Genomic DNA, 17536 nt, shown 5'->3' on the forward strand with positions numbered 1-17536 from the left:
CCCTTCGAGCCAGCACCGCCATTCAACATGATCATGGTTGATCATCCAAAATCAGTACCCCGTTCCATCTTTTTCTTCATATTCCTTGATTCCGTTAGCCCTAAGAGCTAAATCTAACTCTCTGTTGAAAACATCCAGTGAAATGGCTTCCACTGCCTTCTGTGGCAGACAATTCCACAGACTCACAACTCTCTGGGTGAAAGAAGTTTTTCATCATCTCAGTCCCAAATGTCCTACCCCTTATTCTTAAACTGTGACCCCTTGTTCCAGGCTCCCTCAACATTGGGAACATTTTTCCTGCATCCATCCTGTCCAATCCTCTAAGAGTTTTATATGTTTCTATAAGATCCCCTCTCATCCTAAATTCCAGCGAATACAAGCCCAGTCAACCCATTCTTTCATCATACGTCAGTCCTGCCATCCCGGGAATTAATCTCGTAAACCTACTCTGGACTCCCTCAATAACAATAATGTCCTTCCTCAAATTAGGAGACCAAAATTGCACACAATACTCCAGGTGCAGTCCAGGGCCCTTACAACTGCAGTTGGACCTCCTTGCTCCTAAACTCAAATCCTCTTGCAATGAACGCCAACTTGGCTTTCTTCACTGCCTGCTGTACCTGCGTTCAGTGACTGATGTACAAGCAAACCCAGGTCTCGTTGCACCTCCCCTTCTCCTAATCTGACAACATTCAAATAATACTCTGCCTTCCTGTTCTTGCCACCAAAGTGGATAACCTCACATTTATCCACATTATACTGCTTCTGCCATGCTTCTGACCACTCACACAACCTATCCAAGTCATCCTTTAGCCTTATAGCATCCTACTCACAGCTCACACTGCCACCCAGCTTCATGTCATCCGCAAACTTAGTGATGTTACATTTAGTTCCCTCGTCCAAATCGTTAATATATATTATAAACAACTGGGGTTCCAGCACCGAGCCTTGTGGCACCCCACTAGTCACTGACTACCATTCTGAAAAGGACCCGTTAATTCCTACTCCTTGCTTCCTGTTTGCCAACCAGTTCTCTATCTATGTCAATACCCTACCCCCAACACCATGTGCTCTAATTTTGCACACTAATCTCTTGTATGGGACCTAGTCAAAGGCTTTTTTGAAAGTCCAGATACACCACACCCACTGCCTCTCCCTTATCCATTCTACTTGTTACATCCTCAAATTTCTCCCTGCTGGCTTTGACTGATCCCGTCACTGCTTTCCAAGTACGGTGCTATAACATTTTTAATAATCGACTCCAGCATCTTTCCCACTACCGATGTAAGGCTAACTGGTCTACAATTCCCCATTTTCTCTCTCCCTCCATTCTTAAAAAGTGTTGTTACATTGGCTACCCTCCAGTCCACAGGAACTGATCCAGATTCGAGAGAACATTGGAAAATAATCACCAATGCATCCACGATTTCTAGGGCCACCTCCTTGAGTACTCTGGGATGCAGACCATCAGGTCCTGGAAATGTATCTGCCTTCAGTCCCAACAGTTTACTTAACACCATTTTCTGACTAATGTGGATTCCCTTCAGTTCCTCCCTTCCAAAGGATTAGTGAAGATGAATGTATAGTAGGTTGTTTGTGTCTTCCTTAATGAAGACAGAACCAAAGTACTCGTTTAACTGTTCTGCCATTTCCTTGTTTACCATTATAAATTCACCTGTCTCTGACGGTAAGGGACCTACATTGGTCTTCACTAATCTTTTCCTTTTTACCTATCTATAGAAACTTTTACAGTCAGTTTTTATATTCCCTGCAAACTATCTTTCATGCTCTCCCCCCCCCTTCCCCTTAATTAATCCCTTTGTCCTCCTCCATTGAGTTATAAATTTCTCCCAGTCCTCTGGTTTGCCGCTTCCTCTGGCCAATGTATATGCTTCTTCCTTGGATTTAACAGTATCCTTGACTACCCTCGTCCGCCACTGTTAAGCCGCCTTCCCAGTTTTATTTTTTCGCAAGACAGGGATGAACAATTTCTGGAGTTCATCCATCTTCACCAGATGCAATCTTCACCATTGCATCTCCATTGTCAACTCTTCAAGTATAATTTGCCAGTCTATCCTAGCCAATTGCCATCTCGTATCTTCAAAGTCTCCTTTATTCAAGTTGTGGACCCAAGTCTCTGAATTAACCGTGTCACTCTCCATCCTAAAGCAGAATTCCACCATATTATGGTCACTGTTGTCTAAGTGGCCTTGCACCACAAGATCGCTAACTAATCCTTCCTCATTACACAATACCCAGTCTAGGATGGCCTGCTCGCTAGTCTGTTCCTCTACATATTGGTTTAAAAACCCATCCCGTATACATTCCAGGGAATCCTCCTCCTCAGCACTGTTACCAATTTGGTTGGCCAAATCTATATGTAGGTTATCGTCACCCATGATAACTGCTGTACATTTGCTACACACGTCCCCAATTTCCTGCTTGATGCTATCCCCAACCTCCCTAATGCTGTTTGGTGGTCTGTATACAACTCCAACAAGCGTTTTCTACCCTTGGCTACTTCGCAGTTCGGCCTATACCGATTCTACAGCATCCAAGCTAAAGCCTTTCCTTGCTATTGCATTGATCTCCTCTTTAACCAGTAATGCCACCCCACCTCCTCTTCTTTCCTGTCTATCCTTCCTGAATATCGAGTTCCGAATGTCTTTCCACTGACTGGATAGCACGCAACAAAAGCTTTTCACTGTATCTCGGCACACGTGACAATAAACTTAAACTGAAATAGTTTCCATGCCACCTCTCCATAGTAATTAGACACCATTGTCTCTTAAGGACACAACAAAGTGCCAACGCAGTATGAACACAGTGCCAACACAGCCACCTTCAGGAAACCATTATTATGCTCACTGTGCAGTAGTTTTAATATTGAATTGTTGTCGCTGTGTTCCCAGCATCCTGCTGGAAATATATGAGGCATTAATCCTCCTTGTTCCCGATCACCCTCCCCCCCCCCCCCCCCCCCCCCCCCCACCTTCCTTCACCGTCATGTATCTCATTCCAAAAAATCGCAGGCTTTTCCAATTCAGCCTTGGTGCTTGGTCCAGTCTTTGCTTCTGCATGTTCCATCTCTCGGGCCTCATCAACACTCAACAACAATGGCCCTTTGCTATATTCTTCAGATGGAGCAACTTTTGTTTTGGTTATACTGAGCAATTTTCAATATCTAGCTTTGGGCCATAACTCTGTCATCACCACATTTGCAGAATTCACTGATAACATTCTTTCTTTTCAGGGGCGATTGAAAATAAGAGCTCACTATTTACCTACGACAGTCAGTTTTTGTTGGACAATTACAGCCATGCTCCCAAGCATGATCTGAATTTCACACCTGTATTCCAAGTGCCAGACGACCCAAGCAATCCATTATATGTTGACATGACTACCCTGTGCCAAGGGAATGAGTTTTGCCGGTTTGATACTCTTGCAACCAAAAGCCTCCAGCTGGGAAATGCAACCAAGCTCTCATATGAGAATTACCAAATGCTGGTTGAAAGCCTTGAACCAGGTGAGTTATGTGATCACTATTCCACCTGATGTGTTTGCCTGTCCATAATGAATCAGATACCAATTACATTGCAGAAATAGACAATTTGGCCCAAATAACCTGTGTTACTATTTAAGCTTCTAAACTCTCTCAGCACCTTCTATTTCATTTCCTCTTGTACACTTTTTAGCTTCTCCCTAAATACATCCATGCTATTTACCTCAATTTGTACATAGAGCAGCAAGATCTACACTCTCACCTTTCTCTGGGCAAGGATGTGTCCATTGAATGTCCCTAAACTTAAGTTTTCCCACTTTAAACACCTTCATAATTTCATTATTTCTTCCATTCCTCTTCAGTGCTTACAATCCCCGATCAAAATGTTGGAGTTATGCTCTTGCACACTACACTGGTTTAACAATGAGAATCATCTGTGGTCAGCTTTTCTCTGTTCTAGGCTGTGTAGCAATAAATCTGAGAAAAAGGAGAGGACGTTTATTTCAATGTAATCGTTAATATCTCCATTAATTTATATTTACCTCTGTTTTTGAGCCTTGCTGCACCAAGATTCATCAATAAAGCTGCTGAGGTTGTCATGGTGACATATGGAGGTGATATTGTCCACTGAGGCAATATAGATGGAGCTTAAAAATAAGAAAGGTGCAATCAATCCAATGGGAATGTACGACACCCTTCCAATCGCCAGTGGGCGACAAAGGAACAGATATGTAGATCGCAAAAACAATGCAAAAGCAATAGAGTAATGGATGTCTTTAACTTCCCCAATATTGACTGGGACTTACACAGCACAAAAGACTTAGACAGGGCAGAATTAGTGAGGTGCATCCAAGTGCGTTTCCTGAAAAGGTTTGTGAAAAATCCAACTTAAGGGGGGGAATCATTCAGGACGTAATATTGGGAAGCGAGCTAGATGTTCCAGTGACAATAGACAATAGACAATAGGTGCAGGAGTAGGCCATTCAGCCCTTCGAGCCAGCACCGCCATTCAATGTGATCATGGCTGATCATCCCCAATCAGTACCCCGTTCCTGCCTTCTCCCAATATCCCCTGACTCCGCTATTTTTAAGAGCCCTATCTAGCTCTCTCTTGAAAGCATCCAGAGAACCTGCCTCCACCACCCTCTGAGGCAGAGAATTCCACAGACTCACCGCTCTCTGTGAGAAAAAGTGTTTCCTTCTCTCCGTTCTAAATGGCTTACTCCTTATTCTAAAACTGTGACCCCTGGTTATGGACTCCCCCAACTTCGGGAACATGTTTCCTGCCTCTAGTGTTTCCAAGCCCTTACCAATCTTTTATGTTTCAATGAGATTGCCTCTCATCCTTCTAAACTTCAGAGTGTACGTCCAGCTGCTCCATTCTCTCAGCATATGACAGTCCTGCCATCCCGGGAATTAACCTTGTAAACCTACGCTGCACTCCCTCAATAGCAAAAATGTCCTTCCTCAAATTAGGGGACCAAAAGTGCGCACAATACTCCAGGTGTGGTCTCACTAGGGCTCTGTACAACTCTTTGCTCCTATATTCGATTCCTCTTGTTATAAGGGCCAACATGCCATTCGCTTTCTTCACTGCCTGCTGTACCTGCATGCTTACTTTAATAGACTGATGTACAATAACCCCCAGATCACGTTGTACTTCCCCTTTTCCTAACTTGATGCCATTTAGATAGTAACCTGCCTTCCTGTTTTTGCTACCAAAGTGGATAACCTCACATTTATCTGCATTAAACTTCATCTGCCATGCATCTGCCCACTCCCCCAACCTGTCCAAGTCACCCTATATTCTCATAGCATCCTCCTCACAGTTCACACTGCCACCCAGCTTTGTGTCATCTGCAAATCTGCTAATGTTACTTTGAATCCCTTTATCTAAATCATTGATGTATAAGCTGCGGTCCCAGCACTGAGCTTTGCGGTACCCCACTAGTCACTGCCTGCCATTCTGAAAGGGACCCGTTGATCCCTACTCTTTGTTTCCTGCCTGCCAACCAATTTTCTATCCATGTCAGTACCCCACCTCCAATACCATGTGCTATAATTTTGCCCATTAATCTCCTACGTAGAACCGCATCAAATGTTTTCTGAAAGTCCAGGTACACTACATCCACTGGCTCTCCCTTGTCCATTTTCCTAGTTACATCCTCAAAAAATTGCAGAAGATTAGTCAAGCATAATTTCCCCTTCGTAAATCTATGCTGACTCAGACCGATCCTGCTACTGCTATCCAAATATGCTGCTATTTCATCTTTAATAATTGACTCCAGCATCTTCCCCACCACTGATGTCAGGCTAACTGGTGTATAAATAAAGGAAGAGCCACTTCCTTAAGTACCCTGAGATGCAGACCATCAGGCACTGGGGATTTATCAGCCTTCAGTCCCATCAGTCTACCCAACACCATTTCCTGCCTAATGTGAAATTTCTTCAGTTCCTCCATCACCCTAAATCCTCTGGCCACTAGTACATCGGGAGATTGTTTGTGTCTTCCTTAGTGAAGACGGATCCAAAGTACCTATTCAACTCGTCTGCCATTTCTTTGTTCCCCATAATAAATTCACCAGTTTCAGTCTTCAAGGGTCCAACTTTGGTCTTAACTCAATTTTACCTCTTCACATACCTAAATAAGCTTTTACTATCATAGAAACATAGAAACATAGAAAATAGGTGCAGGAGTAGGACATTCGGCCCTTCGAGCCTGCACCGCCATTCAATATGATCATGGCTGATCATCCAACTCAGTATCCTGTACCTGCCTTCTCTCCATACCCCCTGATCCCTTTAGCCACAAGGGCCACATCTAACTCCCTCTTAAATATCCCTCTTATACCTCCTTTATATTCTTGGCTAGCTTACCTTCGAGCTTTGGAGGAGCAGCAACTCAAGGGAACCATGTTAAACACTGAGAGTGTATTAAGCTTGCAACTCTCCAACAGAACCGAAGCACAACCAAGGCAAAGAAAGATCTTCCCTAGAAATATTAAATGACCTAGACTTAAATGTAGATGGGTTGGTGAGTATGTTTTGCTGACTTCACTAAAATTGGAGTAGTTGCAGACAGCGAGATATGCTGTCACAAGATACAGCGAGATATAGATCAAGTGCAAAATGGGCAGAGAAATGGCAGATGGAGTTTAACCCCAGCAAGTGAGAGGTATTGCTCTTTGGGAGGTTGAATGTAAGAACAGAGTTTACATTTATTGGCAAGACCCTAAACAGTATTGGTGTGCAGAGGGATCTTGGAGTCCAAGTTCATAGCTCACTGAAGGTGACAGCACAAGTAGACAGGATAGTAAAAAAGGAGTATTGTATGTTCCTTCATTGCAGGGGCATTGAGTATAAGAGTCGATTAGGCTGCATTTGGAGTATTGAGTGCAGTTCTGGTCGCCCCATTACAGGAAAGATGTGGAAGCTTTGGGGAGGGTGGAGGTTTAAATAATGCTTCCTAGATTAGAGGGTTTCAGCTACAGGGAGAGATTGGGTAGATCTTTTCTCTTGAATGTCAGAAGTTGAGGGGAGACTTGATAGAAGTATATAAAATTATGAGAGGCATGGATAGGGTAGACTGTTGGAACCTTTTTCCCAGGGTGGAAATGTCCAACACTAGAGGACATAGCTATAATGTGAGAGGGGAAAATGTAATGGTGATATACAAGGGATGCTTTTCTGCACAGAGTGTGGTGGAGGTCTGGAAGGCATTGCCAGGGATGGTGGTGGAGGCAGGTATGATAGTGGAGTTTGAGGCTTTTAGATAGTCAAATGGAAGTGCAGGGAGTCGAGGGATATGGATCATATGCAGGCAGATGAGATCAGTTCAACTAGGCATCATGTTTGGCATAAATATTGTGTGCTGAAGGGCCTGTTCTTGTGCTGCACTGTTCTATATCCCATGTTCAATGCAGATCACACCATGACAATTCCTGAATGTTTACAGTCGGGAATTAATTTTACATGGTTTAAATGGGTTTAATATAAGACTTCAAAAACACGGAAGAGAAATACATTTTTTTATTAGTGAAGAAATGTTTTAATTTAAAAGGCAAGTGTTGATAAAGAATAAAATGGAGGGCAGTAAAGGGTGCGATGAGTGACTTTGGGAAGGGACTATGATGCAAATAGGGTCCAACAGTGTTGAAATGCTATGTCATTTAATATGGGAGAAAGAGACCAGGAAGTAGAGAATAAATAATGTATTTATATAAGACCTCATGATATGATCACATCATCCATAAAGTGAGTAATTTATGGAATAGTTAAGGTAATTTCATGACTGCAAATGATTATGATGGGATGATGAATTAATTAGCTATAATCTACATTTGGTTGCTTTGGTCAAGAGTAACATTGCACTCTGCATTTAGGGAAACTCCCTGATCATCTCCGGGAGTGACATTTGTGTGCATTCAGACTAGCACATAGGAGGAGCCTGTAGTTTGAAGTATAGGTCCGGATTACACAGTGACAACTGCTCCATAATATAACAGGAATCTGTTTGAAGAAATGAGTGAAGGCATGGTTGGACATGCTGAGTGCGAGAAGGTTATTGTACATGGAGAAAGAAGATAGAAATGTGATCAGTGCTGTATTGAAGCACTTTGTTCTTCCGCAGCTCATCCTGCCACATGCCTGCGACATGTGGGCAGTCAGAGGAGGGGACAATAAATGTAGAATGCCTCAGGTAGATAAAGAAGGACAGAGAAAGGAACATTAGATATAGAGGCATACAGCATGGAAATAGACCTTCTGGCCCAACTTGTCATGCTGATCCACATGCTTACATTTGGCCCATATCCCTCAAAACCTTTATTATCCAAGTACCTGTTCAAATGACTTTAAAATGTTGTTATAATACTTGCCTCAACTATCTCCTCTGGCAGCACTTTCCATATACCCACTATCCTCTGTGTGAAACCAGTCACCAATGGCTTTTAATGGGAAGATTTAATGACAAAGTGTGCTTATCATCACAATTAATCATTCTTGCTGATTGACGCTAATCAATATATAAGCCCAATGGAAGTTAAGGAGTATTTGTTCCTTCAGTGATCAAAGTGATCCTATGTTTAAATACTGCTTTTGATGGTTTCTGATATACTTTTCTAAAGCATCAGTTAAAACATTTGTCAGAGCGAGTATTAACAATTGAAGATATTCTCAACAAATAAGGGAAACCAGCCATAGGCAGAATATTCTAATCTGCAAACTTCTTTATTTTGGTGAATATTAATTATTCTATATCCTTCGCTTTCTAATTTGGTATTTTCTTTCTCTTTTTCAGTTATTTCCTGTGGGATTTTGGAAGAGCCCAAGAATGGGAAAAAGAGAGGAAATGTTTACTTGATTGGATCCACTTTGAATTTTACCTGTAATGAGGGCCATGTATTTTCAGGATCATCTATGCGCACTTGTCTGCCAACTGGCCAATGGAGTGGAGAGCCTGTTTACTGTATATCTGGTAAGATAGTTCTGCCATATTTAACTTCATGCACAGATATAATAACTTTACAGAAATAGAGTGATATGTCGGAGAAACAGACCTTTCGGCCCAACTTGCCCACACCGGCCAACATTTCCCAGCTACACTAGTCCCACCTGCTTGTGTTTGGCCCATATCACAGCCTGCTCAACCTCTCCCTATAGCTAAGACCCTCTAGCCCTGGCATCATTCTCCTAAATCTTCTCTGAACCATTTCCAGCTTGACAGCATCTTCCCTATAATACGGTGCCCAAAACAGAACCAAATATTTAAAATGCAGCAGCCTCACCAATATCTTATAAAACTGCAACATGTCCTCCGAACTTCAATACTCTAACTGATGGAGGACAATGTGCCAAAAGCCTTTTTGCCCACCGTTTCTACCTGCGACACCACCTTCAAGGAATCATACACCTGTACTCTTTGATCCCTCTGCTCTACAACACACCCCCCAGAGCCCTTCCATTCACTGTGTAGGTCCTGCCCATGTTAGACTTCCCAAAATGTAACACCTCATATTTTTCTGTATCAACCGAAGCAAAATATCTGACCATATCCCAAACCTCAGCATTCCATCAACCATTCCTCAGCCCACCTGGCCAATAGATCAAGATCCTGCTGCAATTTTTCACAACCATCTTCACTATCTGCAAAACCGCCCACTTTTGTATCATGAGCAAACTTGCTAATCTTGCCATGTATGTTCTCATCCAGATCAATGATATAGATAACAAACGGTAACGGGCCCAGCACCGAACCCTGAGGCACACCACTAGTCACAAACCTCCAGCCCGAGAAGCAACCTTCCACCATCACCCTCTGCTTCCTTCCATGAAGCCAATTTTCTATCCATTCAGCTATCTATCTTTGGATCCAATGAGATCTAACCTTCCAGAACAGCCTACCATGCGGAACCTTGTTGAATGCTTTGCTGAAGTCCATATATACAACATCTCCAGCTCTGCCCTCATCAACCTATTTGGTCATTTCTTCAAAGAACTCAATCAGATTTGTAAGACACAATCTCCCACGTACAAAACCATGCGTACTATCCCTAATCAGCCCTTGTCCATCTAAATGCATGTATATCCTACCCTCAGAATACTCTTTAGTAACTGTCCAACTACAGATGTTAAGCTGTTCAAGAAGGAACTACAGATGCTGGAAAATCGAAGGTACACAAAAATGCTGGAGAAACTCAGCGGGGAAATTCAGACTGAAGAAGGGTTTCGGCCCGAAACGTTGCCTACTTCCTTCGCTCCATAGATGCTGCTGCACCCACAGATGTTAAGCTCACTGGCCTACGGTTCCCAACATTTTCCTTGCAGTTCTTCTTGACTAGAGGCACAACATTTGCCACCCTCCAGTCTTGTGACACCTCTCCTGTATTTAAAGACGACTCGAAAAATTTCAATCAGGACTCCCGCAATTTCCTCTCTGATTTCCCACAATGTCCTCTGATATATCTGATCAATCAGATCAGGCCCTGGAGATTTGTCTACCTTCATACACGATAGTACCTTCAGCACCTCTTCGACCGTAACACTGACTGTGCTTGACACTTCCATTGACTGCCCCAAGTTCCCCCGTCCTCCTGTCTTTCTCCTCAGTAAATAGAGAGGATGAATACTCCTTGAGGACCTTGCCCATCCCTAATGGCTCCACACACAGTTGACCACTTTGATTCCCGAGGGGTCTCACTCTCTCCCTGGTGACCCGCCTCATTAGGTCCATGATGATTTGCTGTCCCCTACAGTTTACTGTCTAAGCTACCATTCCTTGTTTGTGTTACATGCGTGACAGGTTTATCTATACATTTAATACAACTGATGGGTAACTGTAGGCATTGCTACACTAGGCAGAGAGCATTGCGACAGTGGAAGTCAAGTGGATATTCCTCCTTCAGAAATTTGATGAGAAATTCAATCGCATAACACTTTTCACTGCACTATGTATTGTAAATTGAATGCATCCAGAATAAAATGCAACACCATGTGTTTCCTGATGGGCTCTGTAAATGTGATTAGTGTGAGCTGCCCACATGCAATGTCCATGATTTTTACGCCAGTTATGCACTGGGTGATTTCCCCATGAAATACTGTTATGGGGGGCACATAGACTGAGTAGTAATACAGGGCTGGATGGCAACCACTGTTTGGTATGTTCCTTACTTCCCATTCATTCACATGCCCCTCTATCCATCACGAGGCACCAAACTTCCACCTTCTCCAAACTCTCACTCATTCAGGGAAGCACAGATTCCCTGCAATGCTACTGAAGGAGGCACAATCTCTATGCTCCCATGACCATTCACTCCTTGATCGCACGTTGAGATTCACCTGACTCTCAGCCCCCATCAAGATGCAAAATATCTGACCATCTCCCAAACCTCAGCATTGCAGAGCATCAGTTCCATAGTCAACACCCATTGTCCTCAGTTGGGTAAAGGTGAATTGTCCAATATCTTGGTTATGGAAGGACCATTTAGATTCCTGATAACAGAGGGAAAGAATCTGTTCCTGCGTCTGGTGGTACATATGTTCCAGCTTTGTTACCTTCTGTACCGTCTGCTGGATGGGAGCAGGGAGAAGAAGAAATGTCAGGATGGGAGACGTCGCTCATTGTGTTGTCTGCTTTTCTGAGGCAGCGTGAGGTGCCATTAGTTAGCAATGACTTGGATGTGAATGTACAAGGCATGATTAGGAAATTCTTTTTCTTATCAAGTCCACACACAGGTTAGAAGATATTCAGCCAGAGCTGAACACACTTGTCTGCATCTGCACACAATGGTGTCTGTCTTGGCACTCCTTGTGTTTCTTGTGTGTGGTGGTGGATAGATTGGTGGAAACAGGGCCGTGACGTGAACACTCTTTCCTTGACCCCATTAGTAAATTAGCAGATGATACCAAAAAATATGGTTTTCTCGACAGTGAAGACAGTGGATCTTCATTAACTGGGAAAGTGGGCAAAGGAGTGGCTAATGGAGTTTAATTCAGAAAGTGTGAGGTATTTTAAGAAGTAAAACCAGGGCAGGAGCTTCACAGTGAATGGTTGTGCCCTGGGGAATGTTCTAGAACAGAGGGATCTAGAAGCAAAAGTACATAGTTTGTAGGAAAGAACTGCAGATGCTGGTTTAAATCAGACTGAAGAAGGGTCTTGACCCGAAACGTCACCCATTCCTTCTCTCCAGAGATGCTGCTTGTCCCGCTGAGTTACTCCAGTATTTTGTGTCTACCCACAAGTACATCATTTCCTGAAAGTGGTATCATAGGTAGATAGATGGCTTAGTTTAGTTTAGAGATACAGGCCCTTTGGCCCACCAAGACTGTGCCGACCAGCAATCCCCGCACATTAACACTACCTACACACACTAGTGACAATTTACACTTATACCAAGCCAATTAATCGACAAACCTGTACGTCTTTAAATTGTGGGAGGAAACCGGAGAGCCTGGAGAAAACCCATGCAGGTCATAGGGAGAACGTGCAAACTCCATACAGACAGAACCCGTGGTTAGGATCGAACCCGGTTCTTCGGTGCTGAAAGGCAACTCTACCCCTGCGCCACTGTGCCACCAAGGTGGTGAAGAATTTTGGCAAGCCGCCCTTCATCATTCAGCAATTGAGTATGGAAGTTGGGATGTTACACCTCAGTGTATACGACTCTGGTGAGGCCACACCTGGAGTACTAGATTCAGTTTTTGTCACCCTACTGTTGAAAAGATGCCAATAAGCTGGAAAGAGTGCAAAGAAAATTTATAAGCATGTTGTCGGGACTTGAGAGCCTAAACTGAGAGGAGAGATGGGACAATCTGGGACGTTATTACATGGAATGAGGGGGGCTTAGGTGTTATCTTACAGAGAGGTGCACAAAATCATGAGGAGAATAGATTGGGTGAATGTATGGAGTCTCTTTCCAGAAGTCGGGAATCGCCTATCCATGTGATCCAAAAATGCTGCCTGGACCATTGAGCTACTCCAGCACACTCTCTCTTCTTTTGTAAACTAGCATCTGCAGTTCCTTGTTTCTACATGGTTTGAGGGTTCTGAGTTGGCTGATGAGGCCAATATGGGAAGTGCAGACTCTTTCAGGGAAGGGGTAGCTGGAGGTTGACAGGATGAAAGATGGGTAAAGAAGCTGTGAGTGGTGGCGCCATCCAAGAGCGGAACTCGCTATCAAAACATGGAGAGGACAGGGGACACAATTTTTTGGCGGCCGTGCGCGCATGCGCACACTCACACACACGTGCGCGAGGCTTCGGAGGCTCAATCCAGCGCTAAACGCAGCTCAACTCTGCCTGTCTCACCGGGTTAACCAACAGCCCTGTCTGGACTGACGGGATAGCAGCACTGATTCTCCGCGCGGGCCATATTTCCCACAAGCCCAGGCAGGTTAACCTGGTGGGACAGGCAAAGTTGAGCTGGGTTTAGTGCTGTTTCTCTACGCTGGCTGTGGGCCTGAGGGCACAGCTCGCATCTGACTCCAGACCTCTCTGGCCACCAGTGGGGGGGGGGCACTCGGGACAGCACCGGAGACCCGGCCGGGATCGATCCTGCCTGTGGATGAGGCGCAGGTCTGTGCCAAGTCTCCCTTCTCCAATCATCGCGCCCTCGATCATCAGTCCCACCCCCACTGTCTCGCGGAAAGCGGAGATTTTAATATACGGATCACAAAAACTTTGGGGGGGATGTGCCCCACCTCTCAAAACATGGGGGGGACGTGTCCCCTCTGGCCCCCCCGGGTTTTCCGCCCCTGGCGCCAACGAGTGTGGCTGCCTCGCCTGCAGCTGTATGTCCCTACATTCTTTTTGTTTTTTTAGTCTGTTTAAAGTTTGTTTTTGGAGGTCCTTTAGTATTTTTTATGTGGGGGGAGGGGGGGAAGGGGAAACTGTTTTTCTTAGTCACTTCCTGGTCGAGGATGCAACTATTCTCCGAGCCTCATCTTCACCACCCTGCTCGCGGCCCACCACCTAGATTGGCGCGGCCTTTCCTGCCGGAGACCGGCCAGAGCCACAGCTTCAGCAGTGGCAGTGCAGCACTGGATTCCATCGCGGAGCGAGCGAGCGAGCGATGCCTTACAGAGGTCGCCGGGTTGGAGCTCCGGAGTGCTGGGACTGCCGACTTTGACGCCGTGGAGCTGTGGTCTGCGGAGCTTCCAGCTGCTGGCGGCGCCGACTTTCCAACCGCGGGCGGCGCAGACTTTGACATCGCAGAGCCTGGGATCTCTCGCCGAGGTTGCCAGCATTGAATCTCCTCCCAGCTCGGCCTGTGGACTTCGGGAGCCGCGGACTCTGGTAGGAAGCGGCCGATTAGGAGGCTTCGGGCCGCTGAGAGGGTTCTCCCATTCGAGGGCCTGAAACATCAGGCCCTTAGCGGCGACTGCAGAGGCCTCAATAGGCCCTGACCATGGCTGAACATGAGGAAGAGGACTGAACTTTGGTGCCTTCCCTCACAGTGGGGAACGTTGATTCCACTATTGGGGGATGTTTTTTAGGTTTTATGTTAAATTCTATAGTGTTGTGTTTATCTTATTTGTGTGCTGCATGGTAACTCAAATGTCCTTATACAATAAATGTCCTTTGTCCTTTGCAAGCATGGCTTTTCAGTGCTATTGGTCAGTTGAGAAGCAAAACAATAACTTTTTCCAACTGCAAGTGGTAAAAACTGAATACAATCCTTCAAATATTGCAAAGCTGTTTTATTTCAAGGGTTTTGATATTAATGGGTAACACCAGCATGAATAGCGGAATAAAAATATTGAAGTTATTTTGATGTTAGTTTACAAATTGCGGATGTGCAGAAATGGGGGCATTAGAGATTTGACGAGTAATTTGAATTCTTTGTTTTAAAAAGAAAACGTTTTGGGCATCGTGTTGGGAACTCTGCTTGCGATATTTTCCCTGGTGCTAATTGGAGTGATCTTGTACATGAATGAAAAACGATTGAAAAGGTGAGTGATCATTTCATTAACTTCACTGTTATTTTATTAATGCCTCTTTAACCCTCCAGTCTTTTCTTTCAGTTCCCTCGTCTACAAAAAACAATGATCTGCCCAGCCTCTCATTGATCCATTACTGCAAGGTCCTGTTTCTGCATTGTATCTCTAAACCAAAAACTAAACTACTATTGACTGGGAATGGCATAGTGCAAACAGTTTAGATGGGGTAGAATTTGTCAAATGTGTTCAGGAAGGTTTCCACAGGCAATATGTAGATGGTCCCACACAGGAGAGGGTGAGGAGCCAGAAGATTGCAGGGTGGCAAATGTTGTGCCTCTATTTAAGAAGGGCAATGGGAATAAGAAGGGCAACAAGAAAAAGCCTGGAACTATAGGCTACTGAGTCTAACATCTGTGGTCAGAAAGTTACCTGAGAGTATTCTGAGGGATAGGCATTTAGATGGGCAAAGGAAAGATAGTCAGCACGGTTTTGTACGTGAGAGATTGTGCCTCAGGAATCTGAGTTTTTTGAAGATGTGACCAAAACAGCTGATGAGAGCAGAGCAGTACACATTGTATACATGGATTTCAGTAAGGCATTCGACAATGTTCCGTATGGTAGACTGCTCTGGAAGGTTAGATCGCATGGGATCCAAGGAAAGCTAACAGACTGGATTGAAAATTGGCTTCATGGAAGGAAGCAGAGAGTGATGGTGGAAGGTTGTGTTTTGGACTGGAGGCCTGTGATGAGTGGTGTGCCTCAGTGTTTAATGCTGGGCCCATTATTGTGTGTCACCTTTATCAATGTTTGGGATGAGAACGTGCCAGGCACAATTATTAAGTTTGCAGCTGACACCAAAATGGGTGGTATTGTAGATAGTGAAGATCACTGTCAAAAATTGCAGCAGGATCTTGATCGGTTGGGCAGGTCGGTTGAGGTTAATGAAGTTTAATACAGAAAAGTGCGAGGTGTTGCATTTTTGGAAGTTGAACATTGGTAGGACCTACAAGGTGAATGGTAGAGCTCTGGGGAGTGTTGTAGGTCAAGAAGGTCAAGAAGGCTTTCAGCACATTGGCATTTATCAGTCAGAGTATTGAGTGTAGAAGTTGGGAGGTCATGTTGCAGTTGTATATGATATTGGTGACTCCACGTTTAAAGTGTTGTTTTCAGTTCTGGGCACCATGTTATAGGAAAGATAGTGTTAAGCTGGGAAGGGTGCAGAGATGATTTACGAAAATGTTGCCAGGACTAGAGGGTTGAGCTGTAGGGAGAGGTTGGGCAGGCTAGATCTTTATTCCTTGGAGCACAGGAGGGTAAGGGGTGATCTTATCGAGGTGTAATAGATCATGAGAGGAATAGATAGGGTAAATGCACTCTTTTACCCAGGGTAGGGGAATCAAGGACCAGAGGAGTGGGGAAAGATTGGATAGAAACCATAGGGGCTACTTGTTTATGAAAAGGATGGTAGATATTTGGAACGAGCTGCCAAAATGCAATGCCTCACACTTCTTTACATTAAATTCCATCATCTGTTCCTCTGCCCAGTTGCCCAGGTGATTAAGATCCTGCTGAAATTTTTGATAACCATCTTCACTGCAATATCACCCACTTTTGTGGCATCTGCAAACTTAGTAATCATGCCTTGTACATTCTCATCCAAATCATTCACATAAACCACATGCAGCAATGGGCCCAGCACTGACCCCCTGAGGCACACACTATGTCACAGGCCTCCAGTCTGAAAAACTACCGTCCACCAGCACCCTCAGCTTCCTCCCACAAAGCTAATTCTCTGTCCAGTGGGCTATCTCTCTCTGAACCTTCCCCCAGCAGCCTACCATGTAGAACCTCGCTCTTACGTAGGGCAAGCTCCATTTTTCCTGCTCCTGGATAAACCATTTCCTGCTTTTGGATTTATTATTGACATGTTTATGATCACCAGATTTCAAAACTGATCAGGGGAAGTATCTTCACCGCATCCATTCTTTTAAGTCCTTTCATTACTTTAAAGAGTTTTATCAGGGCTCAGCATTTCCTTCTTCCTGGAGCCAGCAACCACAGTCGTTGCATTCTCTCCTGATAGTTGTAAACTGACAAATCTTATCATCAATTGGAAATTTCAAAACTATTCAGATTTTTATTGTGATGGGGGTCAGTGCTTTATGTCAAATGGATTAGTGTTTCCTCTCTTGATCTCCTCCCTATCCCTCTCTCCCTCCCTATCCCTCTCTCCCTCCCCCTTCCTCTTTGCCCTCTCCCTCTCACTCACCTTCTTTACCATTTTCATCGCCCTCCCTTGCCTTCTTTCTTGCCTACTCACTATTTTTAAGGTTATGTCTTCCCCTTCCCTCCAATCACCACTTGCCCCGACTCTTTACACAACCCAGGCAGAAATATGGGCTTTATACTTACAGGTACAAGTTTGACCTCAGATTGAGAAAGGGAATAAACCATAAGGAGACTGTTAGGAATTAGTTTCGCTTAGTTTAGTTTGAATGAATGACTGACAATTCACAGTGAAATTATTTGCTTGCATACCCAAGGTATACAAATAGTCACCACATAAGGGGGCTGCCAAAGTTACAATGTATCCGTGCCA

At 44.4% G+C, this 17536-nt stretch overlaps 1 protein-coding gene across 2 annotated transcripts in view; it reads left to right on the forward strand.

Annotated features, from left to right (window-relative positions):
- The window catches only part of susd2 (sushi domain containing 2), a 144610-nt gene that overhangs the window by 110689 nt on the left and 16385 nt on the right, over positions 1-17536 (forward strand). For both annotated transcript variants that reach the window (XM_033043090.1, XM_033043089.1), the window contains exons 13-15: positions 3254-3526; positions 8802-8978; positions 14853-14949. In XM_033043090.1, the coding sequence (XP_032898981.1) occupies positions 3254-3526; positions 8802-8978; positions 14853-14949 (547 nt within the window). The remainder of the gene's footprint in view (positions 1-3253; positions 3527-8801; positions 8979-14852; positions 14950-17536) is intronic.

The sequence above is a fragment of the Amblyraja radiata genome, chromosome 25 (assembly GCF_010909765.2).
Source record: "Amblyraja radiata isolate CabotCenter1 chromosome 25, sAmbRad1.1.pri, whole genome shotgun sequence".
Lineage (NCBI taxonomy): Eukaryota > Metazoa > Chordata > Chondrichthyes > Rajiformes > Rajidae > Amblyraja > Amblyraja radiata.